Genomic DNA, 24,453 nt, shown 5'->3' on the forward strand with positions numbered 1-24,453 from the left:
ACACTGTGTCAAGGGAAAGTATAGGAATTGGTACCGAAAACTTTTTTCGCAAAATTAGCTTAGATCATCATAAAAACTCATGAAACGCGTAGAAAACCACTTTTTGAGACACTTTTCCGTTCGTGTGCCGTCGTTGTCGTCGTTGTCGTCGTCGTCGTCGTTGGTGTTTGTTAACACGATAACTCAAAAAATAATTGAGATAATCAAAATCTGGAAATGCCAAAAGTTATGTATCCGAAAAACTTAGTTTAAGTTCGAAGATGAGCCATTTTCGATTTGACCCTGGGGTACTTTCCCTAAGAAAAACCTCAAAAAGTTGACACTTTTGTATGGGAGGTACCTGTAAATCGACTCCGATTGGCTTCAAACTTTCTGTGATTTCATTTTTTGGGAAAAAAATAAGATTCTGAAAGTTTGAAACCAATCGGAACAATTTTGTATGGGAGGTACCCGTTAATCGATTCTGATTGGCTTCAAACTTTCTGAAGTTTCATTTCTTGGAGAAAAAATAAGATTCTGAAAGTTTAATGTTGATCGCATTTGCAGAAGTTTGATTTTTTGTCCTCAATTTTTGTCGAAATTTTCTTGGAAAAAATTGAGGGCCAAAAACCAAACTTCTGCAAATGCGATCAAGATGAAACTTTCAGAATCTTATTTTTTCTCCAAAAAATGAAACCTCAGAAAGTTTAAAGCCAATGAGGATCGGTTTACGGGTACCTCTCATATAGAATTGTCGAAGTTTTAGTTAAAGTGACCGATTTTTCACTTTATTTTCATTATTATATTTTCACTGCCTTTTCAAAAAAATTCACAAAAAATAACCAAAAGTGCATACGGACAACGCGGGCCAACGGTTCGGAAAATTTCGGGATTACCAATGTAATTCTTTTTATTTAAGAATACATGTGATTTTTGAACAAATTTTTATCAAGACATTGTTAAAAAAAATTTATTTTAGTTATAATTGTAATGTTACTGAAAAAACTTTTTATTACAATTGTGGCAATCGTTTTTCGGAATAGTTGTATTCAAACTAACTTTTAGTTTCAGTTGATGTTTCATTCGTTAATTTCAGTCATTCTTATTATTTTCATTGAAGTCGATCAAGTTAATCAACTTTTTCTCATACGAAATGAAACAGTCTTTCAGTTGTTGTTTGGCATGTAAAAGTAGTAAGGTAATATATTCTCCTTTTATTCGAGATCAAGGTCAATGTTAACACTTTGTTCAGTTGTTTGAGTTGTCTGTATTGGAACAGACAGTTTCTCTCCTATCTATAACACAAGTTTATCACCAAAAACCGAAAGTGTCATAAAAGCATTTCTCTCATAAAAATCTTATCATTTGAATTTCACGAGTATATACACATACGATAAGAAATTAGATAGACTGATAGACTGTGCAAACTGAGTTTTTTTTATATATGTAATGTGAGATAAGCAAGTCCGACTGAAAGTAAGAACAGTTTCTGTCTTGAATCGGAAAGTGTGGTCAACATCTCGTCTCATTCAAAATGTGTAATCAAATTGTTGTTATTCTGCTGTTGAGTTTAACTATATTCGGTGTAGTGTGGACGATTGCATCAGATGAATTGCGTGTGACATTGTCAAATGGAAGCAAATTAGTGGGAAAGTATCTACGATCAAATAATGGAAGACCAATAAAAGCATTTACACGAATACCATATGCAAAGCCACCACTCGGTAGACTTCGGTTCAAGGTAATTGTCGAAATTGTTTGAAAAAAGGCATAATTTAAATCGCATATTCCATTTATTTTGTTTATATTGAATATATCTCTTAATGCAATTTGATTAAACCAATGAATGAAAATCGACAGGCTCCTGAACCAATGGAAAAATGGGACGGAGAATACAAAGCTGTAAACGATGGTCCAATGTGTACTCAACGTGATCCGTTTGTTCATAGCTATGTGGACGAAGGCAGTGAAGATTGCTTGTATTTGAATGTTTATGTACCACATTCGGTAACACTGAATATAAGCGAAAAGTCAAATACAACAGTTTTACAATTTCATACATTTTTTTTTCAGTTTGAAGGAAAGTTGACAGAATTGCCCGTTTTGACTTATTTCCATGGCGGTGGATTTGTTTGTGGTTCTGGTATAAGACCAAAGTACGGTCCAGACTATTTTCTAGATCACGACGTTATACTGGTTACATCGAATTACCGCTTGGGTCCAATCGGCTTTCTAAGCACCGAAGATGCAAATTGTCCCGGGAATTTCGGGCTAAAAGATCAAGCAATGGTGCTTAAGTGGATTCAACAAAATATTAATCGTTTCGGTGGTGACCCAGAAAAGTGAGAAAAAATATACATTTACCTGATTCATTACGATTAGAATTATTGAAATTAAAAACTTTTCAGCGTTACCATATTTGGTGCCAGTGCTGGAGCAGCAAGTGTCACGTACTTAATGATGTCACCTCTAGCTGAAGGTACAAATAGAAAAAAAAACAAAAACAATAGACGATGTAATTTCGAATTCTTCAAATCTTCGTATGATTCTAGGTTTATTCTCCAAAGCAATTGCTATGTCGGGTACCCATTTAGCCGCATGGTCACAACCAGCTTATGAGGGTGTCGCCCGAAAGCGAGCAACACGTCTTGCCAAACAGTTCGAATGCTATGAACCTAACAATTGGATACAATCAATAGACTGCTTGCGAAATGTTTCAGCTAAAGATATCACAGCCGCGTTTTATGATTTCTTTGTAAATATTCAGTTTGTTTTTGTTTGTTTTTAATATAACTACTTAAAAACTGATTCATTTCGTTTACATATTAGGAATTCGATACGGATCCCATGGTTGCATTTTCACCTGTTGTCGAGCCTGATTTACCGGGTGCATTTATTACAAGGCATCCGCGCGATGAGAGAACTGAAAAATCGCTTAAAATACCATTTCTCACTGGAGTTACTTATGACGAAGGACTCATGAAATCGCTTCGTAAGATTATACACAGACACACACACACACATTTGGCTATTTGCATATAGTCAAAAGCAAAACTTTCTTTTCTCTAGCAATTTTCAACATTCCCGGCTTATTTGATGAATTTGTTAGAGACCTTAACTTTGCATTATCAATTCTGTTTTATTATGATCATCAAGATTTGTCCGTCCAAGAATTGATAACAGAACAAATTAATGAATTCTACTTCAGCAAAAATCTGTCAAGGAACCATTTTGCAAATGTGACTAATGTAATATTTGTTATGTATTCGGTTTGGCTCAGAAAATTATGTAAAATATTTTTGTGTTCCACAGCTCATCAGTGATGGATGGTTTCTTGGTGCTATGGATTCATATTTACAAATGAGACTTGCACATAATGATGCTTCGTCAACGTATGTTTATCTATTGACACACAAGGCAACTGCCAGCTTCTCAGAAATATTCAATGGTGATCCAGAAACATTTTATGGTACTTTGAATGAACTAAATTTGACGAAAAAAATCGATATTTATTAACTAAATTTGAATTATAGGTGTTTCTCATGCTGATGAAAAGTTGTATTTCTTTCCGGTTAGAGAAAAACTATTTCCATGTGCAATACCGACGAAAGAAGATGAAGAAATGCGTAAATCTCTTGTACAGCTGTGGGTTGACTTTTCTCGAACTGGGTAAATAACTTGGGCAACATGTTTAGTACGTGACAGTTTTCAAAGTTTGAAATGTCTTCATTACAGTAATCCAACGCCAAATTCAAGCCACTTACCAAAATGGCACGAAACAAGAGATTTTCCAATAACATACTATCGCTTGGGCAACCTAAATTTCGATGGCAAACCAATGTTTGGAACAGAAAAAGGCGGAATATTTGAAGAACGTGCCAAGTTTTGGAGAGTTCTAGAGGCACGCATACACTCTACTAAACCACAAAAAGACGAATTCTAATTGAAGACGAATCCTTTGATTTTTTATGATGCAATGGTTTTAATTTAATGTTATCTTAATGCTAATCATAAAATATCTTGTTAGATTAATTGTCATTGTTGACGTTAGAAGTGAAAATTGGGTTGCGCTTCTTATGCGAATAAACGTATGGGTTAATGATGTCCTCAGTACTGTACAAAAGAGAAACAGAAATAAATTAGAAAAAACAAATTGAACCAAATAGAAGAGCATTTCAATGAATTGCATGGGGAGAGACACCATTAGTTATTTTTTTCAAGTCCATATGAATGTCCGAGAATGAAAACGCAACTTCTATTCACAACATATATAAGTGAAACAAAAATAAAAAATTTATTGAAATGAAACAACACAATCGAATTTTTTCAAAGTGTAACAACAAAAAAGATTTTTTTAAAGTGTAACACTTTACGTGTTACACGTGTTGTTACACTTACTACATACCGATGTTACACTTTAAAAAAATCTTTTTTGTTGTTACACTTTGAATAAATTCGATTGTGTTGTTTCATTTCAATAAATTTTTTATTTTTGTTTCACTTATATGTGTTGTGAATAGAAGTTGCGTTTTCATTCTCGGACATTCATATAAATAGTAGAGGAAAATTGTGAAAAGAGCAACCGTTTTTAACCGCTTTTAGAACAAAGTTTTAGAGTTATTTTATGAAATTAAATGAAAAGATTTGTTCTTTTCTACGAAATAAGATTAGAAAAATGACCAAAATATAATTATTTGCTTTCTTTCCAAGCACACAACAATAACTTGATGAGTGTTACTTGTACATGAACTGTCAAACTGCCACGTTGCACATAGAGAATATTAGCAAAAAATAGCACTTTTATTGAGGGAAACTAGCAAAAATAGCATATATAAGGAAACTATTGAATAAATTAGTGAAACTGGAGTTGGTCTCTCTTCCCTTGATGAAATGGCAATTTCTTACCGTAATTTCTTCGGTGGTGTGCATGGTACCACTTCGTCGAGGTTCTCCTTATTTTCTTCATTGTTATTCGTACTTTCTTCGTTGACCGAACGCTCACGTTTTAGGCTACCAGCACTACTGTCTCCTCCGGGGTAGTTTGTACAATTTTTCAATGAAACGCAACCGCAGGAATCTCCACAAGGATGTCCATTGACGCGGCAGCCACATTTACCCAATTTGCAGCCCGTCTTGCATCCGCAACCACTTTTCAACGATTTTGATCGCTTTGCGGGGGCTTTTGCCAGCTTTGACGACGGATCAACTGTTGTATCGTTCTCAGTTGAGTTCTGTGAATACGAACGCTGGAAAATGGCACGATTGTTGAATTACTCTGGTGGATTCAAATTGTGTAATTGAATTCATGCTTACCTTCTTGCGTGTTGCCTTCTGCAACGGCGTCTTTGTCCAGTCTGGATCGTCATCATCGTCATCATCGCTATCGTTGATCGTCTCTACGGTGTCATTCAGCTCAAAGGTTGCCTGCGTGTAAATATTGAATATTTTTAGTATTTGTGTTTTTGCAAATTTTGAAACATTCGCATACCTCTTGCAAAATCTGCTTGATCGGGCGTTTGTAGACCAGCTTCGATTTCTTGAGCTTCGCGATCTCTGCGTCTTTTTCATCCAATTGCCGCTGCAACAATTCAATCAGCTCTGATTGAGATCCTGATTCAAAACAAACAAAATCAATTGAATGAAATATTCATCGTCCATTGAATGTTACACTTACCTTCAGATGCAAGCGCCTTCAGCAGAACTGATTGTTTCTCAACATTTTCCGTCCTCAATTGAATTAGGTTTTTCTGGGCTTCGTCCAATTTTTGTTTGTGTTGTACGGCCATCTGTTGTTTCTCTTCCTCCAACGCTTCAACCTTGTGCTTCAAATCGCGTGCTTGTGCAAAATGAGTGTTGAATGTGCCACGATTTTCCACCAAATGGTTGAGCAAATGCCGGACAATGCTTCGACTCTCTGGCAGGCTTGTGTATGAATCCTGAATCGATTTTAACTTTGAATCGAGATCGTTTGCATTTATTTTGCCGCGTAAATTATCGATTTGGGCATTGTGCATCGCAATTTCTTCATCAATTTCCTTGATTAAATCCTTGTCGATTGGCTTTTGACGCTTTGCTTGATTCAATTTCTTGGTGAGTTCGGCTCTAGCCTCATTGAGCTGCTCGTACGACTGCTTGATATCAACAATTGACGAGATCACCTCAATCTCTTCATTCAACCAAGCCGACTTTTGCATCGGAACACCTTTGTTTGCCTGTTTATTCTCTTTATTCTTCTGGACTTTGAGTAGGGCCTCCTTCAACCGCTTGTTGAGCGCATTTGATTCTTCCAATTTGCGCTTAAACACAATGCGTTGTTTTTCATTCAATAAATTCTTTTTCACTGCTTCCGACTCAAGTTTTCGTTCTTTCGTGCGCATCTGAACAATTTCCTTTTCACGCTGGGCTTTCCATTGTCGAAACTCATCGCTCTCGGATTTCATCTTTTTGATTAGTTTCACCTTGGCCTGTTTCATTTCCATGATTTCGTTGCTCAGTTTCTTGATTGCATCACCATCTTTTTCGTGTTGTTTCAGCAATTGAGCCTGTTCCTTGTTCTTCTGCTTGAATACAGAAATCTGACCTTCAAGCTGTTGCACACGCTTTCGCCGCTCTTCGGCCAACTTAACGGACACTGAACCATTTTTGCCACGTAGCGCAGCTTTTAGCTCTTCTTGCTCCTTTTCCAGTTTCTTGATCATATCTTGAAACCCTTGCATTTTTTCTTCGATGTATTTCGTTTCGACCTTTTTGTGGTTTTCAATCAGCCTCAGGTGAAGAAACTCTTTGATATTCAACGCTGACTTAACATCGCGCAGCTCTTGCTGATATTCAGTCTGTTGATTGATGTAGTTGACGTTAGTTTCTGTAACTTCCGCGCTATCTGCAAGTGATATCCGTGTCGATCCATTGAGCGAATTTGATTCTGACGGCTTTGAATTTTGTACGATGCAATCATTTCGTTCTTTCATGTGTTGTGTCAAGTCAAGAATCGTTGATGTGATCTGGTGAACCTTTTCTCCGTATTCTTTCAGCTCATCGGGTGACATGTTCGTTGTATTTGCCTTGTCCAATTGAATGATCTGCTCCTTCAAATCACTAACTTTCGCATTCAACGATTCAATCGTCTCCTCATACTCGGTCAATACATTCTCGCGATGGGCCATTTCAAACAGCGCCAATTGCATTTTCTCGGCCATTTCGCGGTTCTCCTTTTGCAGCTGCGCTTTTGTTGGTGGTTCAGCGCAAGACTTGCATTTCTCTACGGCTGTCATACCAACGCCACTCTTCGACAACAATTCGACTCGAAGCGATTGAATCTCCGCTTTGAGTCGATTGATCTCAGCTGTTTTTGGATCTTCGTTGACGACCGGTTTGTTTTTGATTTTACGTGCTCTGTCGGCGTATCGCAATGTACCAATCGTTTCATCGCAATTGTAGTCAGCCGGACTCACACATGCAATCATTAACGTCTTCGAATTTCCTCCGAGTGAATCTTGCAATAATCGCGTTAGCTTGGAATCTCGATAGCCAACATGCCCGCTATTCTGATTAGATGAACCTAGAGCTGATATAACGTTACCAAGTGCCAACAAACCTTGATTGATTTTCACTCCTTCCTTGAACTGTTCACCAACTGCTTCCGTTTTCTTAGCTCTCTCTGATCCAGCCAGGTCAACTAGGTGGAATTTAGCAATTGTAGCCGAAGCTGGATCGTCCTTCGGTATCTTTTGCACGGTTATGGTGAATATTGCATGGCTTCTACTTGATTCATTGTTCATTTTGGTTGCTCCCACTGCACGTTGCTTTGAGCCTTCCATCAAACACTTGAACGTGGACTCTGTGTCCTTAACTATCTTCTCGGTTAAGTTCGGTATTATCACTTTACCCTCAACCTCTCGAATATCGACGATACTTTGTTCTCGTTGATTTGACGATAGCAGATCATATAATTTCTCTTGATATAATTCCACAAATGAACTATTCACGGTGAAATCGACGTCTGTCTCCATCGTTATGATCTTATTAAATATTTCACCGACAGCACGGGGAATCACACCCATCTCTTCGTCTTCGACTCCGTTGAATGTTGTTCCCATGGTATGCGTTTTCCCGCTGCCAGTTTGACCATATGCAAGAATTGTCACATTGTAGCCATCGAACAGCTGTAGCACCATCGTTCTCACGGCATTTTCGTAGATCATCTCTTGCGTATCTTCTGGTGCAAAAACATAGTTGTATGTGTACATCTCAGATGTTTTTATACCAGAGCTCACAACAACCTGCGGTTGTGTTGCTGTTTTGCTCACAATACTTCGACAACCACGGCCTCTCTCTAAATCAATCATCGGCCGAATCCGAACGGCCACTTTTACTGTATCATCCGATGCCATTGTGTTTGATTACTAGCAAATCAGTTTAATCTGTCGATAGAAAAAATGAACAGACCAAACGAAAACGATGAGAAAAACAATGAGAAGGTAGAAAAAATAAAAAAAATCAATTGTGGATCAAAATTCCAATAAAGCGACCAAAATTAAACCGAAGAAATTGGACAAAAATGCGACCAAGCAATACTTCACATCAATTTGCTATTTTACTGTGTACCCGAATGAAACGAATCTTTTTTTACGAACGACACATGATGTTTTTATAAACATTGAAATGCAGAAAAAATAACTAAGCATTTAAAATGCCTCCACTTTTGGAATGAAATTCGTATAGATACTCTATTGTGGAGAACATCGATATGTAAAACAAGCCGGAATGCCAAAAGATACAATCTGATGGACACACACATGGTTGGTGTAAAATTCCAAGAAGTGTTCGTCCACTTCTATTTGCCGTAAAGAAATGTAAAAAAATGCTCTGTTGAGCGTGCTTTGTGTTCGTTTGTTGCGCGACGCGGCACCGTTATGCAAAGCCGCATAACTATTTATTGATGCCTTTGGACAATGCACATACAAATGCATGCACATTTGATAAAAAAAAATTAGTCGAAAATTGTCTTTTTTATTTTTTTATTGAAATATGGTAGAAAAGAATGTAATTTTGGATTCGCATCGAAAATATTCACAGAAGATCAATCAATTGGTTCCGGAAAGATACTTACATACAACAACAATGCACAATGATTTTGTGAAGAATTTTCACTTTGTCGATGCAGAACACTTTAAGTTCGAAAAAAAAAACACTTTTACAAAAGTTTTCTACTCTCTCGTCATTAATGATATGTAATACAACAGAATAACAATTTTTTCTTCTAAAAACTCAGACAAATACGCGAAAATAAATTGGAAAGTTAAAATAGAACAAATATATACGTTTCAGACGAGATCTGAGTGAGTGAATGTCGGTTAGCAAATGAAATGCCTTGTTTGAAATGGGCTGTTGTGCGTAGTCTTGATTTCGTAGTTTCGTAAAAGTTGACAGCAATGCGTTGGGAGCGGTTTACACTTCATTAAGTTTTCAAACAAAAACATTCATGCTTATTCTCAATGATGTATTTAAAGAAAAATTACATTCCACGAATTTTATGTTATTCTATTCACTCCATGAACGATTTCATTTCATCGAACCAAAAATATATCACTTCTTTCTCTGTTGCACATTTTTCAGTTTCATGAACAGCGAATCGACACTGTGAACGTGTCACAAAGAGTCAAACTCGTTTCTTGTGCATGTAAATGTTCGTAAGCAAACGTGAAACAATGTTATGGATTGTAAATAGAGCGCATTGCGATGGTGTGCGTTGTACGGAGCAGCTGATGTTTCACAAAGTGTCAATAATAATGAAAGGCAACAGAAAAGCCAAGAACGCATACACAAGAAGGGAAGAAGGAAAAAAAACATTGAATCAAACGAAATTATGTGCAGTCACACACCACACTGAATTGGATTAGTGCAGTAGAGTCTGTAAAACAAAACAAAGTAGATGTAAAACGAAGAGGAAACATGAGTGCACACACGATATTAATTTAATTATACGAAAAAAATTTATGGTTGTTTGTGAGCAGTCTGCTTGACTTTCTGTGTGAATATTATTTCACATCCGAATTAGATTAGGCTGGGTGCATTTGTGGTTTTACTCTCTGGCATTTGGTCGTGAATGAAAATAAAATCAAAACCAGTAGAATAAATTCTGATAGCTTGTTGTGTGTATGTGTTAAGTTATCGCGGCCGATGATCTCAATTAGCTTAGATGGCACTTTAAACTCTAGATAAACGGCCGTCAAATAAGGAATGAAAGTTCTCAATTGATAAAAAAGAAAGCAGACCAAGTGCATATACAGTGAAAACGTTCAATAAAAGGAAAGAGAAAACATTGCTTGAGATAAATGTTCGGAAGGTGACTTTGCAACAAATCGCGTTGTGTTAGAAAGTTGTGACGCCAGAATTCCGAGTGCATTTTCGAGACGTTGACTGAAAGCAACGCAGAAAATGTTTCATAATGTTAACAACGAATTATTCCGTGCAGTTCCCACAACAACATCCTCATCCTCATCCTTTGATGAGTTGATCAGTACATCGGCTACCAAATCAACAACGTCAACCTCCGAAATAACAACTGATGACATTTATGGACTGTGCAATGGGCTAGCACAGAGCAAGGAAACGCCAATTTCCCAGTTTGCATCTCGTGTCTTAGAATTCAGTTCACAGTACGGCAGTGACAACAGTATTTCATATACAGCGTGCAATATTACGGGGCGGCCGTCGAAATTTCCCAATTATGGCGACTTTCCGGAAACATTTGCCATGGTAAGCGATATAGTAAAATCCAAGAGCGGACGTTGTTTTAGTCTTGTAGCTTTAAACAGTTCAATTGGATTATGTTCTTTTTATAGCGAACTTACGGTCGATGGTGGGACATGGCGCCTTCTCGCTTAACTGACATTATGCCGCAAACCGTGAAAAATAATATGCCACAAGACTTCATAGGTAATGGTTATTTTTACTTTCGTTATGTACTAGCCATTTTAACATAATCGTATTTTGTTTTATCTTCCAGTGATTGAATTTGAGGACTTTGTGTTCCCCAATGAAATATCGATCTATGAAACATATAATCCTGGTGCCATCGTTAAATTATGGGCATTTACCATAAACGAAAGATGGATTTGTTTGTGGGAAGACGATGGATCGAACGACTCAGACACTCGGATATTCTCAAATGATTCTCATATCTTTTCGCCAACGATCAATGAAATCAAAATACCCACCCGAATCATTCGCATTGAGTTCAATCATCGAAATTTAGACTATTTCACGGAAATTGATGGTGTTTTGTTGGAAGGTGTGAAATTCACGCCACGCGGTGACTTGCAACAGCTCATGAATTTGTCACAGGCAAACAAGGGGCCGATTCAGAGAAAATTAGAAAAAGTATCGTTTACAACTGTGCCAGCATCGAATCAAACCCAAGATCAAATGCTCAAAGACTTTTTGATAAAAGACCTCGAAAATTTTATAGCTAAAATCAACTGTGGTGACAACCGAAGTTTAAGTTCATGTGTACCTGATGCATCTGAAAAGAATCCACACACATTGAAAAATATGCCTGTGAGTCTGCTATTCGCATAGTCATTCGATTATCATTTTACTGTTCAACGGGAGAATCATTTTAATATCATTGTGTTATTTCTTCTCTTTCGTTTTCAGTCTGAAATTTCGCTGAAAATTTGTTCCTATTTGGATTTGGTGTCATTGTGTCGTATGTCGCAAACTTGTCGGAAATTCTATCATCAAATCGCGCGCGATCCATCGCTATACACTGAACTCAATTTGATGCCGTATTGGGACGTAATCGATGCCTCAGTATTAAATACCTTCAAGACACGATGCCGTTTCCTCAAGAAGGTCGATCTCTCCTGGTGCGGTCTATTCAATGACCTGACGTCATCGGACTTTAATGAGTTAGTTATTTGATTTTGTAATGAATATTTCCATTACAATGAACCCATTTTCAATGTTCTAATCGCGATTATTTCATTTTCTCTCCCAGTTTCATTCGGCATTGTGGCAAACAAGTGACGCATCTAAGATTAAATTCAGTAAAATTCTTAAGTTCGGATAGTCTTGAAACTGTCTCAATGATTTGTGATAATTTGAAAGGTATTTCTGTGCTTTTGTTAAAACCCATTTCAAATCAATTTTTTAGATTCAATCAAATTGGAATTCATTTTCAATTTCAGAACTGTCGCTAAGAAATGCAACGATCTCAAGAGTCACCGGAAATCCATTTGGCCGCTTCAAGAGCTTGGAACGATTGGATCTGTTCCATGTTGATATTCCGGAGCAGCAAATCATGTTGATGTTGCAAAATAATCCCAATCTGAGACACATCAATTTGGCATTTAGCCAGGCAAATATGGATCAGGTAGCAACAACAATATCTCGATGTAATGTTCACATTCAATCAATCGACATGTGGAAATCACGAGGCCTATCATCAACTGGACTCAGAGCATTGGCAGCTTCTTGCTCAGAATTGGAAGAAGTCGACTTTGGATGGTGGTAAGTGAAACGAGAACTCTTTAATGGAATGGTTTACTAAACACATACGTGTTTCATCAACAGTTTGCGTGACGAGGCGTCGCCGGGAGAAAGTTTGCTGAAACTCCTCAAGGGTTGTCCAAACCTGAAGAAACTGTTCTTGGCAGCGATACGTGGATTGAACGACCGTGACTTGGAAAACATCGCAAAATTTTGCCAAAACTTGGAACAAGTAATACTAGCAGTTTGTAGCAATTGGTATCATATTTTCACTCTCATTCGATTCATTCTTTGATATTTTTTTCAGCTTGATTTGCTGGGGGTCATGGGGATATCAACGGAAAAATGTTATCTGTAAGTTTATTCGTACACAAAATTGATGAATGAGCTAAACGCTAAAAATATTCAATTGTTTTCAGAATTTTAAACCAGTGTCAAAAATTGAAATTGATTGATCTGAGTTTTTGTGTTCACTTGGACGATGCACAGGTAATTTGAAAGGCAAATATATGTTTCTTTCAATCCAATTAATCTATATTCATTGTTACCAGATTGCTATTTGGAAGGAAACATTTGATGTCACCATCAAACGGAGCTTTGTTCGTACTGACAATGATTATTCAACGCGAAGTTATAATATCATCAGAAATCACTGAGCACTGAGCAGTCAACATTCGATAAGGCTTGAATTGACAGCAACGGATTTATTGCATGACAAACATTTGTATAGATATTGTTATTTTTTTATTTATATCGCATTGTACAATTAGGGTTTCATGCATGTTGGGGAAGCCAATACTAAACAGAAAAAGAAACAAAGAGAGTATATATTTTAAAAACAAAAACAAAAGTGAAGCAGACAATGAGCCATTTCCATTAATTGTAAACATTAGTACGTAATTAACTCGAACAGAATAGAAAAATATTCTGAAAGAGGAGACTATTTTCGTGAATTGATTATTATCCGTTTTTACTGATATTTGAAAGAAATTTTATGTGTGTATGTAAAGAGTATTTTATTAAATAAATGAAGATCTATTTATTTTCCTAATCGAACCAATTGTTGCTGTTTTGTTCTAACAGAAACGATTTAATAAATCACTAGATGTTGAAATACAGCCTTCTTTGTAGTAATACGAATCGATGTATGTTTGTATGAATCGTTTGTAAATGCGATGGTAGTCAGGATCGATGGAAATGATGCTGATGAATTGGGTGACACTATCATTAGATAACATATCAACAGCACTGATAGCACCGGCAGTTATCAACATGTGACACTCGATGAAATACCGTTGTAGTTGGTGATCTGTGTCCAGAGACGATACATTGTCGAAAAATGTATGCAAAAAGTCGACAACCAATACTTCAGGCCTCGGTTGCATCTGCTGTATACCCATAAAATAGTTGATCAGATCGTGCGCATTCGATGAGTAACTAAAAACGATATTCTTCAGAATGTCTCGGTACAATTCATCATCGTATTCATCTTCAATGGGCAGCGATTCGGGTGGCTTGGCAGCAATATACAACACATGCTTTCCACTTTTTGCCAATCGAAATGCAATCTGAAAAACAAATGTGACCATTGAAATCACTACAATTGTGGAAATACGCTAAATTTGATCAACACAAACTCACTCGAAGTGGATCTTGACACGTTTCATCATTGTATGCGGCATTCAGGAGGTAATTTGTCGATGATTTACTTGTGTGCATTGTGAAACTAGTCGCTTTTTCTTATCAAAAATTTAAATATCCAAAATAAAATGAATTAATACTTTTTTTTAAAAGAAGATTGCTACTTTCCCACAATCAATACGAAAAAAAAAAACAAAATCAAATGTAAACAAATAATCCCAAACGTCATCGCAACGAGTGACCAAAATGATTCAATGTCATAAACTACGCGCCACTTTCAAGTTTTTGAACCATTTGACGAGGTTTAAGTCTATGATAAATGTTGCTGATTTAAATCATTAGTATTACGTTTAACGGGTTGATTGTGCTACTGTATCATAGCGTATAATGAAATGTATTCACATGACCAATATGAATGATCAGTCTTTTAAAAAATGCTGGAAAATTAATCAAAATCAACACAATTTCCAAAAGTGTGAGCAAAAGGGTTTTTTTATTGAAAATGCAAGCAAATCGTTTCTCCTCCATAGGATGCAAAACAGGATTCTGTTTGGAATTATGATTCTTGCTTGAATTCGTATGAAAGTGACACTGAATGTAAGATAATGTGATCATGGAGCAATGCCATCGCCAAATAAACGGCAACAAGTTTACAAAAAGCAACACGCACACACACACAAATGAATATGCGGACACAGGGAGAAACACAATGTGTGCGCGCGCCACACATACAACACATCGATATAACAACACAAAGTCGCAGTAACAGTAGCAGAAAGCAGCAACACCTCCCATATGATGTTCGTGGATACGTGCGCGACATTCAATAAAATATCTGGACGAATGTTTGTGTGTTTTCAGTTAGCGATTACCTGTTGAATGAAATCAAAGTGTTTAGTCGGTGCTATATGGTGCGTGCGCTGTGCATCGCCACAGTGATTTCCACTTCATTTCAAATACACTACATATAGTTTTGGTTTTTTTTTATCGGGTATTGTTTGTTTGGCTGTTATTATTTATGTTCATTTGCATGGAACATTTTTGTTTCATGTTTACTGAACGTCAGTTATTTACATATTCTGATAACTCTCATCAGTTACACTAAAGCATATACACAAATCTGTGAAATGTGACGAGGCAAAAAAAAACACACGAGAAAAATACGATAGGTTTTACACTTGATATCGACGATTTGTGTAGAGATTGAGGTGAAATTGTTTGTTGTTGTGGCTACTATTATGCAAATGTATTACGATATGCTTGTGTTGAAAAAAAAACGAACGAAGATAAATATTTTCACTTTTTTGTTTTGAAAATGTAGGAATGTACGATAAATCTAAGCAACAAGTGTCATGAAAAGTTATTGTTCCGCATTTGAATAACCTTGATCGATTTCGTTGGCTGCATACGATTCAAAATGTGTATGATGTGAACCAGTGATAAATAAATAACAAAAAATAACACGGTGTTGAATTAAAATCATATTTCGGAAATCATTGTCAAGCTAAGAATCACAAACAACAATGATATTGAACGAATTTCGTGTGTGAGATATGAAGTTAGAGATTGTCATGAATCAAGCTCTATGCGTGATATGAGCCACTCATAAAAATTATGCCATCTGCAAACCGAATTAAGCCGACACATAACAATCAATTTAATCCAATTTCTTCACATCCTCTTGATCTCTAATCGTTATCGCTGTCGTCATTGCGATTCTAATAGCAAATAACAATTTCAGCCAGTGTCGTTCTGTTCAATGAAACTACTTAACATTATTTTGTGTGCGAGTTGTGGCTCATCTATCCCCTTCTTGTCTCGTCATTATATGGCTTGAAAATTCGTGATGATTCGAGAACGGAATTCACTTGTGTGATTTATGTTCGGATCTAGTTAAAACCAGCACGTTACTCCTCAACCGTTTTTCATGTTGAGGACTCATCGCTGAGATCACTCCTTAAATACTCGAACCTTGATAAAAACTAACTCATTGAACGGTGATCGCTTATCATGCGCACACGAATTGCTTGATAAGTAATTTTTGTAATCTTGACATCGCTATTTCTTACACAAAGTGGACTTGTTTTAAAAACAACACATTTTCTTTTGGCGCAATAATTTTTTTCGTGTGTGTGTGCTTATTTTGAACAGTGTTTTCCGTACACAATACGTTGTTTCCTAGAAAATCAACCGAAATGTAGGTAGAAAAAAACACACATAACAATTACGGTCAACCAAACAATGCGACGATAATCACATGTCAGCATTGAAATCTATTACAAAAACAACGGATCGCAATAGAATTTCTATTGTCTATCGGCATTTTGGAGTGATGCACATTCAAAACTGTGCGATTGAATCATAACACAGAATGTCAGAGAACGTGCCATTTTCATCGTATAAATGTATAAACTAATGGCTACTATGCCAATTTCGTTTTTGCCACAAACATTTTTCAAATGCTTGTGATCCGAATACTCGATAAATTATAAATAGTCTACAGGAATAATGGTGATATTTTGCTTCATCTTCTTTGTCAACAAGTGATTAGAATGCATTTTGTAAATGTGTGACCGTAAAACATGTTAATTTTGATAAGAAAACAGCAAAAGGTGAAAAAAGATTTCATAAAAAGCTCGGTTCTGCCGCACTGACGATTAGTTGAACGTAAACCGTATTTCTCACATCATTTCCGTTTTAATTAGAACCGCACGAAATTCCAATTTGTTTCTTTTTTCTCTCGAATTAAATAATTTTTCCGCGTATTTCATTGAGCTGAGACGTAATAAATAATTTTGTTTTTACAGTGAATGGATATGCATTTTCCGACAATTAAGTGAAACACAAGCCAAAGAAACGATATCAATTAGCACATCGAATAGAACAATTCAGAAGAATGTTTGAAGTAAATAGCTATAAATTAAAAATGTTTGGCATTTTATTGTGCCTAGTGGTGATCGCATTGTGCGGTGTCGTGACTACACAAGAAGCATTGGCATACCAGTATACGCCGCCGCGTCAGTATGCATTCACACAAGATCGTCGCCGTTTACCCTCCTATAATGGCTTCAATGCAGCACCGTTGCCGGGTAATGGGGATTTAATAAGATTCCCCGACGATAGCATATCACCGGTGAGCCTAATACATAGCGTCAACAATCAGAACACTTTCAACGAACGCCATAAAAAAGATAATAGAAATGGCGATGACCATCAACAATCAAATGAGGTGAGTGGACTTATGCAACTAACTGTTGCTACCTTTTCACTTCCATAAAAACCTATGATTGATTCTTGAAATTCTTTAAATATTTCTCATCCTAATCTTAAAAGCCGTGATTCGTTCGTCGTTTTGTGATGAATCACATTTCGGTTTGAGTGAAATATGTACGGCTGCCGCCGAAGCCGTCACATTGTTGTGAGTGCACTTTAATTTCCAGTGCAGGTTTCTCTGAAAGTGAACGCAAGCCTAATTACTATTCCTCAGCTGTGGTGAAACCGATCAAGTTGTCATTATTCAGTAAAAAAAACATTTTTATGGCCTGGATTCCCCATTTTCTACGTGGTCACTTTGGATTGACCTGTCGCTTGGACAGACGTTGTCTTGTTATTTGCTCATTTTGTCAAATTTTGCAATTTGTAGAATATATACATATATAGGTATTTCGGCAAACTTGTTGACAATTTTCAAACGACTATCGTTCATCGACGTCACATTACATGCAACCTGTCTGAAATTAAGACCAAATACATGCCAATAGTTCTAAGAATACGATCTATAAATAATGCCGATTATGGAATCGTTTGTAAATGTGTTTTTTTTGTTCACCGCAACGGGAATTCGCACAAAGTGATAGCGCCCACCTTTGGCAAATATTTGAATGACAATCGAAAACCGAACTACCGAAAAGTAAATTTGCAACCACTTTACCCACACGATCATTTACGCATTGATAATGTCTAGTTACTTGATACTTCAATAAGACGTTACGATTTTGATGTTGAACAATCAGCAACTTATGCCGCAGTTGACCGACTAAACGGTCGGACTTCTCTTTTTTTCACTCTCAATCGAAGCAAACTTATTTATCGATACAAGTTTTTCAAATTTGAATAAAAAAAAGAAACCATTCGAAAATGAACTTTCGGCCGATTCTCATCGATACCAACTTATTTTGCATCACAAACTTGTTTTGAAAGATATTTCAAGCTCACGCACTCACATTCAATATACAGTTTGTTCGATGTATATTATTTAAATTCGTGTCACGATGATCTAGAACAAACACTCTTTCTTCCAAACAGAAATGATTCAAACAAAGTGTACACACTTGATTCTCGGAATTCCCGTTCTCCTCAAATGTAAACAGAATCAATGAACAAAGAAAGGCAACAGAACGAACAGAAAAACAATTAATTAAAAGTAAATTGACGACCACAAGAGACATTTACGTAAAATTTCTGAATGAATTTTCGATAAGAGCAAACAGTTGTTACAGATGCTATTTTCGTTACGACAACACCGTGTGCCTTCTCAATTGTTCTTTTTTTCGCTATGTAAAAATTGGAATTATCAATGGATCTGTAAAATGGATTCAGGAATCCGGAATGCGGCATCGTGTGTGTCGAATTCGTGGAAATCGTGTGCATAAAGGAAATCGTATGTAAATGGTAGGGCAGACGAAAGCCACACACAAATAATTTTCAAGCATGCTGCACCAGTTAAATGTAGGATCAAAATCGATGATTCACCGTTGTCAAAATGATGCGGTGCAGTGAAAGGTGTGACAAAGCACCGCATCGCAGCGTGAGCCAATGTTACACAGTCAAAAACCAAACCGAATCGATGAGCGAAGGAGAGAGCATAACAAAATAGGTGTATCGATACGGCGCGTCATAAATTTAAATGCAAATCAGACGAATTTATGCAGTTGCATGAGCGAATGAGCGGGATTGCATTCAAAATCACAAACGCATAAAAACCAATACAATCGAGTGTTCAGTCGGCACAGTGGTAGAGAGAAGAAGAAAAAACGGCCAGACACTGTGAAATCCAAGCGAGTATTGTCACAAACAAATCCATATAAAACCGTGCGATGATAGTTCAGCATTTTATTTAATTGAAGCGATATGATTAGCGGTAATTTGGGACATCCGTTTTGCTCACGCAATAACATCAACTCGATTGAGAGAGAGAGAACGCGCACAATAGAACGATTCGGCAGATGTGCACAAAGTTCAGAATAAGCTTGTTTTTTAAACAGATTTTTACTACGGCGCATGAATCATATGTGGTGTTTGTTTTAGCGTCAGTCTGTTATCGACAGCAATATGCCCGAATGCCTATTTACATAATTCGTGCGACGATGGTTCATTCAACGTTGTCAACCTGTGCTCAACTGATCGTACAATAAACTGGATATATGTATGTTGGGATGGAGCCACTCAGTACCAGCGTTTGTGCAAGTGGATGATTCATCCGTTTGTAATTTTGAGCGAAATGGTGTGCGACAACGGACGAAAAGATAATCATAGGTGTCTTTTTAATATAGAACAATGCTCATACAGAGTTACACAAATGAGTTGCGACATCAGGTAGCGGCAAGTGTATCGATTTAATACGGTGATACAGTGTTTTTGACTTCTGTATTGAGAGCGCGCGCGCCCACATGAACCTTTCGTATTCAATTTTAATATAATTATCAGCTCTGAACGTGTTTACAATTCCAAACAGAAATCACATTCGAACTGTTGCGGTGCTATAAATCACGAAATATTTTCTCAGTGGCAAACAATGGCAATGACGTAGACACATTCAAAATTTAATACGCTATTCAGTGGCTTTGCTTTATCAAATTCTGGCGTTGACACCTCAGCACACGTTCAATGCTATCAAAACACAATTGTAATGTGAATTTATTTGAAGAAAAAAAGTATTCAAAAGCTCTGGACATGAGTGAGGTGCTTATCGCTCAAATAGACAATGAATCACTCTACTTCTGGTTGATATTTTCATTAAATACGCTTTAAAATGAAAAGAAAACAATACATCAAAATCGATGTATACACTTTTATCTTTTTTCATATTTAAAATCTGCTATTTTCATTTTATTTCTAAACTCTTGAATCATACGGAATTTCGTCCATTTTTATTTCATAGGTCTCATTTGTACCGATGAATGTTACCAATGATTTGAATACTTACGAGGATTTTTTCAATTTCTTGGATGAAGAATCGCGTGGGCAAGTCCAAATGATATCACGTAAGTTGCATCTCTTTTTTGAAATTGAGCAATTGTCGGAGGGAAAAAAAACACACAACCATTTATTCAATTAGGTTTAATTCTTAGTACAAATACAAATATGGCAAAAATTACTTCTAATTTATACGAAACATCAAAGACCACATTTTAACTTACAGAAACTAGGTCATAAACTAAAAATTATAACATCTTATTTTACAACGGTGTTTTCAAACATTTTAAAATGTTTCTCTTTCGAGTTTTTGTTTTTGTCATTTAACAATCTTTTCAAACATTGAACAATAATTGATCACCGTCTCTTCTCTAGTAATGTATTCGGTTTTAACCAACTACATCTAACTAAAACCGTAATCGCCGTAATGACGACACTTTATCGTTTTTTGGTTTCGTTCGAATTGTCGGGGTTTTTAAATTGATGGATTCTCGTGGATTCTGCATTGGTCCGAGTGGTGATGAGAAGGGCGCTTTCGATGACGATTTGTTTTGGTGTTGTTCCTCTTCGGCTGCTTTTTCGAATTCGTCCAGTAGATTTCGTCGTGTAATCATCGTTAGCGGCTCGTAAATGATGAGGGCATATTGAACGTCCGTTTTTACCAACCCCGTTCGATAGGAAATTTTCAGTTTTGTCTTTCGGTCCCATCCATTTTGTGACTCTGGCGATACAAACGGTGTTGCGGTAATTGCTTTTGCAGAAGGAACTTTGTTGATACCCGGATGTTTCGCGCGGCGAATTGTTCGAATCGAACCAATTGATTCTAAATATTTGAGTTCTGAGTATGGCTTCGAAAAATCACCTGCCGATGTACAGCCCATTGAACTCGACGAGGCACCGCCACATGTATCATTAATGCTGTCCAACATTTTCTTTGATCGTTTCATTGGAGATGAGCTACGATCATCCTGAGTGGGACTTGTTTTGGCCTCTTCGACAATTCGCTTACGCAACATCCGACCCGAATACTCCTGAGGCTGAACAGTTTCTGATTCTGGCTTGATCACATTTTTACTTTGACTTGGGCTTCCCTCGCATCTCGTTCGACGCAAATTGTACGATTTGTGCTGCGTTTCGCATTCATCATCCGAACTTGAAGACGCCGTGTGATACTCTTTTATACGTTTCTTGAATCTTCTGTTTCGATGAAGCGGTGGTGGTTTGTCCAAATTTCGTTTTGAAGGCGTCGGACTTTCATAGCCCGAAGCGGATGGCACATCCGATGACGTACACAATATTGCATTCTCGATTGGTGTCTCTTTCCTAAATGAAAGTGAACGAAGGTATTGGAGCGTGATTAGAAAACAGAATCATTACAAACGTAAATCAGAAGTTTAGATATAAAGACTTTCTCAGACAAAAGTAGTAATTTTGCCATATGCTTACGCTTGTTCATGAGTTGGTCGGGTCTCAATTGAATCACATGTAACGGCAGCGACAAAATTCTGCTCATACTGTGGCCAAACATCACATTGTAGAAATCGTTCAATGCACTTGTTGCCCTGAATTGTGCGACCAAACCAATCGAGTACAGCATTCGATGCCAAATTGTAGCGGAAAAACTCGTTTCGACTATGGCACATTTCCATAAAATGGGATAACACGTCCTTTGCTTCCATTGTTAAGATTGGTCTCGATTTGAATCACAGTAAATTTCTGCAAAGAAAATAACAAAGAAATTGATGAGTTTTGCTTCTTTCTGTTTTATTCCAGCTCGTTTTGGTGGTGAAGAAGTGGAGCGTTCGAGAGGTTCTCGGCCAGTCCCAGCCAATTGTATACCAGAGATGACAGTAGTTCCACTCAAATTGTCCGATGGATCCGATATCAAAGACCCAACCATTGTTGTGTTCCCATCCTGCACTCGCGTCAAACGCTGTGGTGGATGCTGTAACAATAATCTCGTGTCCTGTCAACCAGTCGAAACGAATAATATTGTTTATGAGGTTCGTTTGGCTCTGTTACGAGATGTTTTCTTCAAGAAATGTTTTTCCATTTTATGAGAATAACCGAATTTAATCAATTAATAGGTCTTCAAATCGCAATACCACGGCGGTGGAAAAATGAAGTTCTTGAACAAGGAATTAATAGAAGTTGAAGAGCACACGAAATGCAAATGTGACTGCAGGAAAAAGGAAAGCGATTGCACGAAGTTTCAACGATACAACAAGGCACAATGTTTGTGCGTATGCATTAATATTGAAGATAAAAACAAATGTCTGGCAGTAAGTTGAATGGATCCTTTGTTTGACCGATTTATTACCGAGAATTATTTTAACACTTGAACTGTTTTTTTCTTCAGGAGATAAGTGAGAAAATGTGGGATCCAGACAGTTGCACATGTCGTTGTCGTGAAGTAAAAGATTGCTCCACAGGAACGTACTTCGATTCAAACACATGCTCATGCCAAGAGGTACGTCATTTTGAAATACAATCAATTGAAAGTGTACATATTATTTGTTGAATTTTTTCCAATTGATTTGATATCACCGCAAGCAATTAGTGTGCGAAAGTTTATGCAACGTGAATTGATTTTTTGTTCGGCGCTTTACACACTGAGACACATTGTTTTAAATATTTATCTTTTTTTTACGTTTTTTCCCTCTAGATTACTTATTATAGCTGGGTTAATCAGTTTTCATATCGAAACTAGTTTTTTAAGCCTCATTTTTGTGAATGCACAATCAATTCCATTCATTCGGTTCAAATTGGAAAAAAAAAATTCGTTGATAAACAATTCGTAAGATATAAGCATATTTCTAATATTGAGAGGTTTCTTATTTTGAAACGCTGTGTTCAACAACAAATAGCGTAAACACTGAGTGTGAGTATATAAACAGATTTGTGAATGGGGGTTCTCATCTCATTTTGGGTGTTGTTGTGCTGATGTCAGCAAATGCTTCTTCTTTGTATACATGACAAACATTCCATTTCGTTCAACAACGGTAAAGGGTGTCTCGTTTAATTCATGTTTATTATGCATTTTGACCCAGCAAAAAGTGATTGTAACCCAATATTTGGCCAGCATTTTCTTTTCTCGTCCGCTTTACTAATGATTTGTCTGTGTGATTTGTATGTGCGAATGTGTCTAATGCATTTAGTATTTCGATTAACACTTATAAAATCATGATGACATTCAATTTTCCATTCAATAATAATGTGAACTTTGTCTATAATTCCAGACGCCCGGCCATCGACACACGCAACAAGTATCTGATCGAAGACGGCTCATCACAAAACCCAAGATTTATGTTCCAGAAACACCTCAAACATTCGATGACATTGGCACTTAAGACAAAATTTTCAGGCAAACACATCACACATTCGCCAGAAGCATCATCTCAAATTTTCACAAACCAATCGATTTTACTTTATGAATTTTAATTGTTAAGAAATAAAAACTACATTACACCACAATAACTTTGATCTGGACTCGATTCTTTTGAATTTTAACGATTCTATAGGTTAACGTGATCTGCTTCGAATGAGGTGAAGAAAACATCTGAATAACACACAACAAACTCTTTCGGAAAAGTAAATTATTCAAACGAATCCGATTGGTGAGTGAGTAATCAAGTTGAACTTTGTCACAATACACTTACGTTAGAAGAATCAAAGTGTTATGGCCCAATAATTGGAGGTTTGTTGTCGTCTTAACGGGCAATTATATTGCGTCTAATCTCTATTTGATTGTTTTGCACAATTGGTACCAATCCCAGTCGGACAGTTGTTCATATTTCACTCGTTACCAACGAACCAACAATGCTTTTTCTACCTGCATCGAATTTGCGGTCAATTTTGAATTCCAAAGTCGTGAACAAAATACGAGCTCTCATCAAAGAGAAAGTAGTTTTCCGTTTGGTTGAAAACTGAATACGAATAATAAAATAAACCGAATAAACCGAAGACACATGTCAAAATAATAATGAATTTTAAACGGGTTTCACAAAGTGACGCTTGTTTGATGGCATTCAACGCGATGCAGTTGGTACGCATGCTCAAAAGGCTTATACAGAGATAGTCAGTGATGTTTGAAAAGGCTCTTATTTGACACTTTCCCATTTGAAGTTGCACAACGGAATAAAAATA

At 36.8% G+C, this 24,453-nt stretch overlaps 6 protein-coding genes across 9 annotated transcripts; 3 read left to right on the forward strand and 3 right to left on the reverse strand.

The window, feature by feature from the left end:
* Nucleotides 1–1,417: 1,417 nt before the first annotated feature.
* LOC129569961 (carboxylic ester hydrolase-like) lies at nucleotides 1,418–4,234 on the forward strand. The gene is made up of 10 exons (XM_055449249.1): nucleotides 1,418–1,720; nucleotides 1,840–1,986; nucleotides 2,053–2,321; nucleotides 2,388–2,458; nucleotides 2,532–2,734; nucleotides 2,809–2,971; nucleotides 3,049–3,227; nucleotides 3,292–3,448; nucleotides 3,513–3,648; nucleotides 3,715–4,234. The coding sequence occupies exons 1-10, from the start codon at nucleotides 1,514–1,516 to the stop codon at nucleotides 3,920–3,922; spliced, it is 1,740 nt and encodes a 579-aa protein (XP_055305224.1). The 5' UTR covers nucleotides 1,418–1,513; the 3' UTR covers nucleotides 3,923–4,234.
* On the reverse strand, nucleotides 3,937–9,620 carry LOC129569960 (chromosome-associated kinesin KIF4). Its single transcript, XM_055449248.1, has 6 exons — nucleotides 9,089–9,620; nucleotides 5,654–8,399; nucleotides 5,468–5,589; nucleotides 5,293–5,403; nucleotides 4,885–5,225; nucleotides 3,937–4,092 (listed from the first exon to the last, which is right to left on the reverse strand). Exons 2-6 carry the CDS (start codon nucleotides 8,367–8,369, stop codon nucleotides 4,008–4,010), a joined length of 3,375 nt encoding a protein of 1,124 aa, XP_055305223.1. The 5' UTR covers nucleotides 8,370–8,399; nucleotides 9,089–9,620; the 3' UTR covers nucleotides 3,937–4,007.
* Nucleotides 9,621–9,698: 78 nt separating this feature from the next.
* Nucleotides 9,699–13,531, forward strand: LOC129569962 (F-box/LRR-repeat protein 4). The gene is made up of 10 exons (XM_055449250.1): nucleotides 9,699–10,737; nucleotides 10,824–10,917; nucleotides 10,988–11,538; nucleotides 11,638–11,891; nucleotides 11,981–12,090; nucleotides 12,171–12,492; nucleotides 12,556–12,703; nucleotides 12,779–12,825; nucleotides 12,891–12,960; nucleotides 13,023–13,531. Exons 1-10 carry the CDS (start codon nucleotides 10,417–10,419, stop codon nucleotides 13,125–13,127), a joined length of 2,022 nt encoding a protein of 673 aa, XP_055305225.1. The 5' UTR covers nucleotides 9,699–10,416; the 3' UTR covers nucleotides 13,128–13,531.
* LOC129569966 (uncharacterized) lies at nucleotides 13,201–14,736 on the reverse strand. The gene is made up of 2 exons (XM_055449255.1): nucleotides 14,113–14,736; nucleotides 13,201–14,039 (listed from the first exon to the last, which is right to left on the reverse strand). The coding sequence occupies exons 1-2, from the start codon at nucleotides 14,188–14,190 to the stop codon at nucleotides 13,548–13,550; spliced, it is 570 nt and encodes a 189-aa protein (XP_055305230.1). The 5' UTR covers nucleotides 14,191–14,736; the 3' UTR covers nucleotides 13,201–13,547.
* A 169-nt stretch (nucleotides 14,737–14,905) lies between these two features.
* On the forward strand, nucleotides 14,906–23,784 carry LOC129569965 (uncharacterized). 4 transcript variants are annotated; one of them, XR_008688084.1, is made up of 8 exons: nucleotides 14,959–15,103; nucleotides 16,920–17,341; nucleotides 20,273–20,375; nucleotides 22,081–22,310; nucleotides 22,395–22,589; nucleotides 22,667–22,777; nucleotides 22,973–23,188; nucleotides 23,547–23,784. XR_008688084.1 is itself a non-coding variant. In XM_055449252.1 (7 exons), the coding sequence occupies exons 2-7, from the start codon at nucleotides 17,009–17,011 to the stop codon at nucleotides 23,655–23,657; spliced, it is 1,083 nt and encodes a 360-aa protein (XP_055305227.1). In that variant the 5' UTR covers nucleotides 14,906–15,023; nucleotides 16,920–17,008; the 3' UTR covers nucleotides 23,658–23,784. The 4 variants fall into 4 exon arrangements, 3 of the variants coding, with proteins under 3 accessions (XP_055305227.1, XP_055305229.1, XP_055305228.1); XM_055449252.1 differs by lacking the exon at nucleotides 22,973–23,188 and having other exon boundaries at nucleotides 14,906–15,023; XM_055449254.1 differs by lacking the exon at nucleotides 22,973–23,188 and having other exon boundaries at nucleotides 14,922–15,103.
* LOC129569963 (uncharacterized) lies at nucleotides 20,437–24,353 on the reverse strand. Its single transcript, XM_055449251.1, has 3 exons — nucleotides 23,967–24,353; nucleotides 21,754–22,023; nucleotides 20,437–21,630 (listed from the first exon to the last, which is right to left on the reverse strand). Exons 2-3 carry the CDS (start codon nucleotides 21,984–21,986, stop codon nucleotides 20,715–20,717), a joined length of 1,149 nt encoding a protein of 382 aa, XP_055305226.1. The 5' UTR covers nucleotides 21,987–22,023; nucleotides 23,967–24,353; the 3' UTR covers nucleotides 20,437–20,714.
* Nucleotides 24,354–24,453: the final 100 nt, after the last annotated feature.

Source organism: Sitodiplosis mosellana, unplaced genomic scaffold, assembly GCF_009176505.1.
Source record: "Sitodiplosis mosellana isolate CC-2019 unplaced genomic scaffold, AAFC_SMos_1.0 Smas_scaffold_47, whole genome shotgun sequence".
Classification (NCBI taxonomy): Eukaryota; Metazoa; Arthropoda; class Insecta; order Diptera; family Cecidomyiidae; genus Sitodiplosis; species Sitodiplosis mosellana.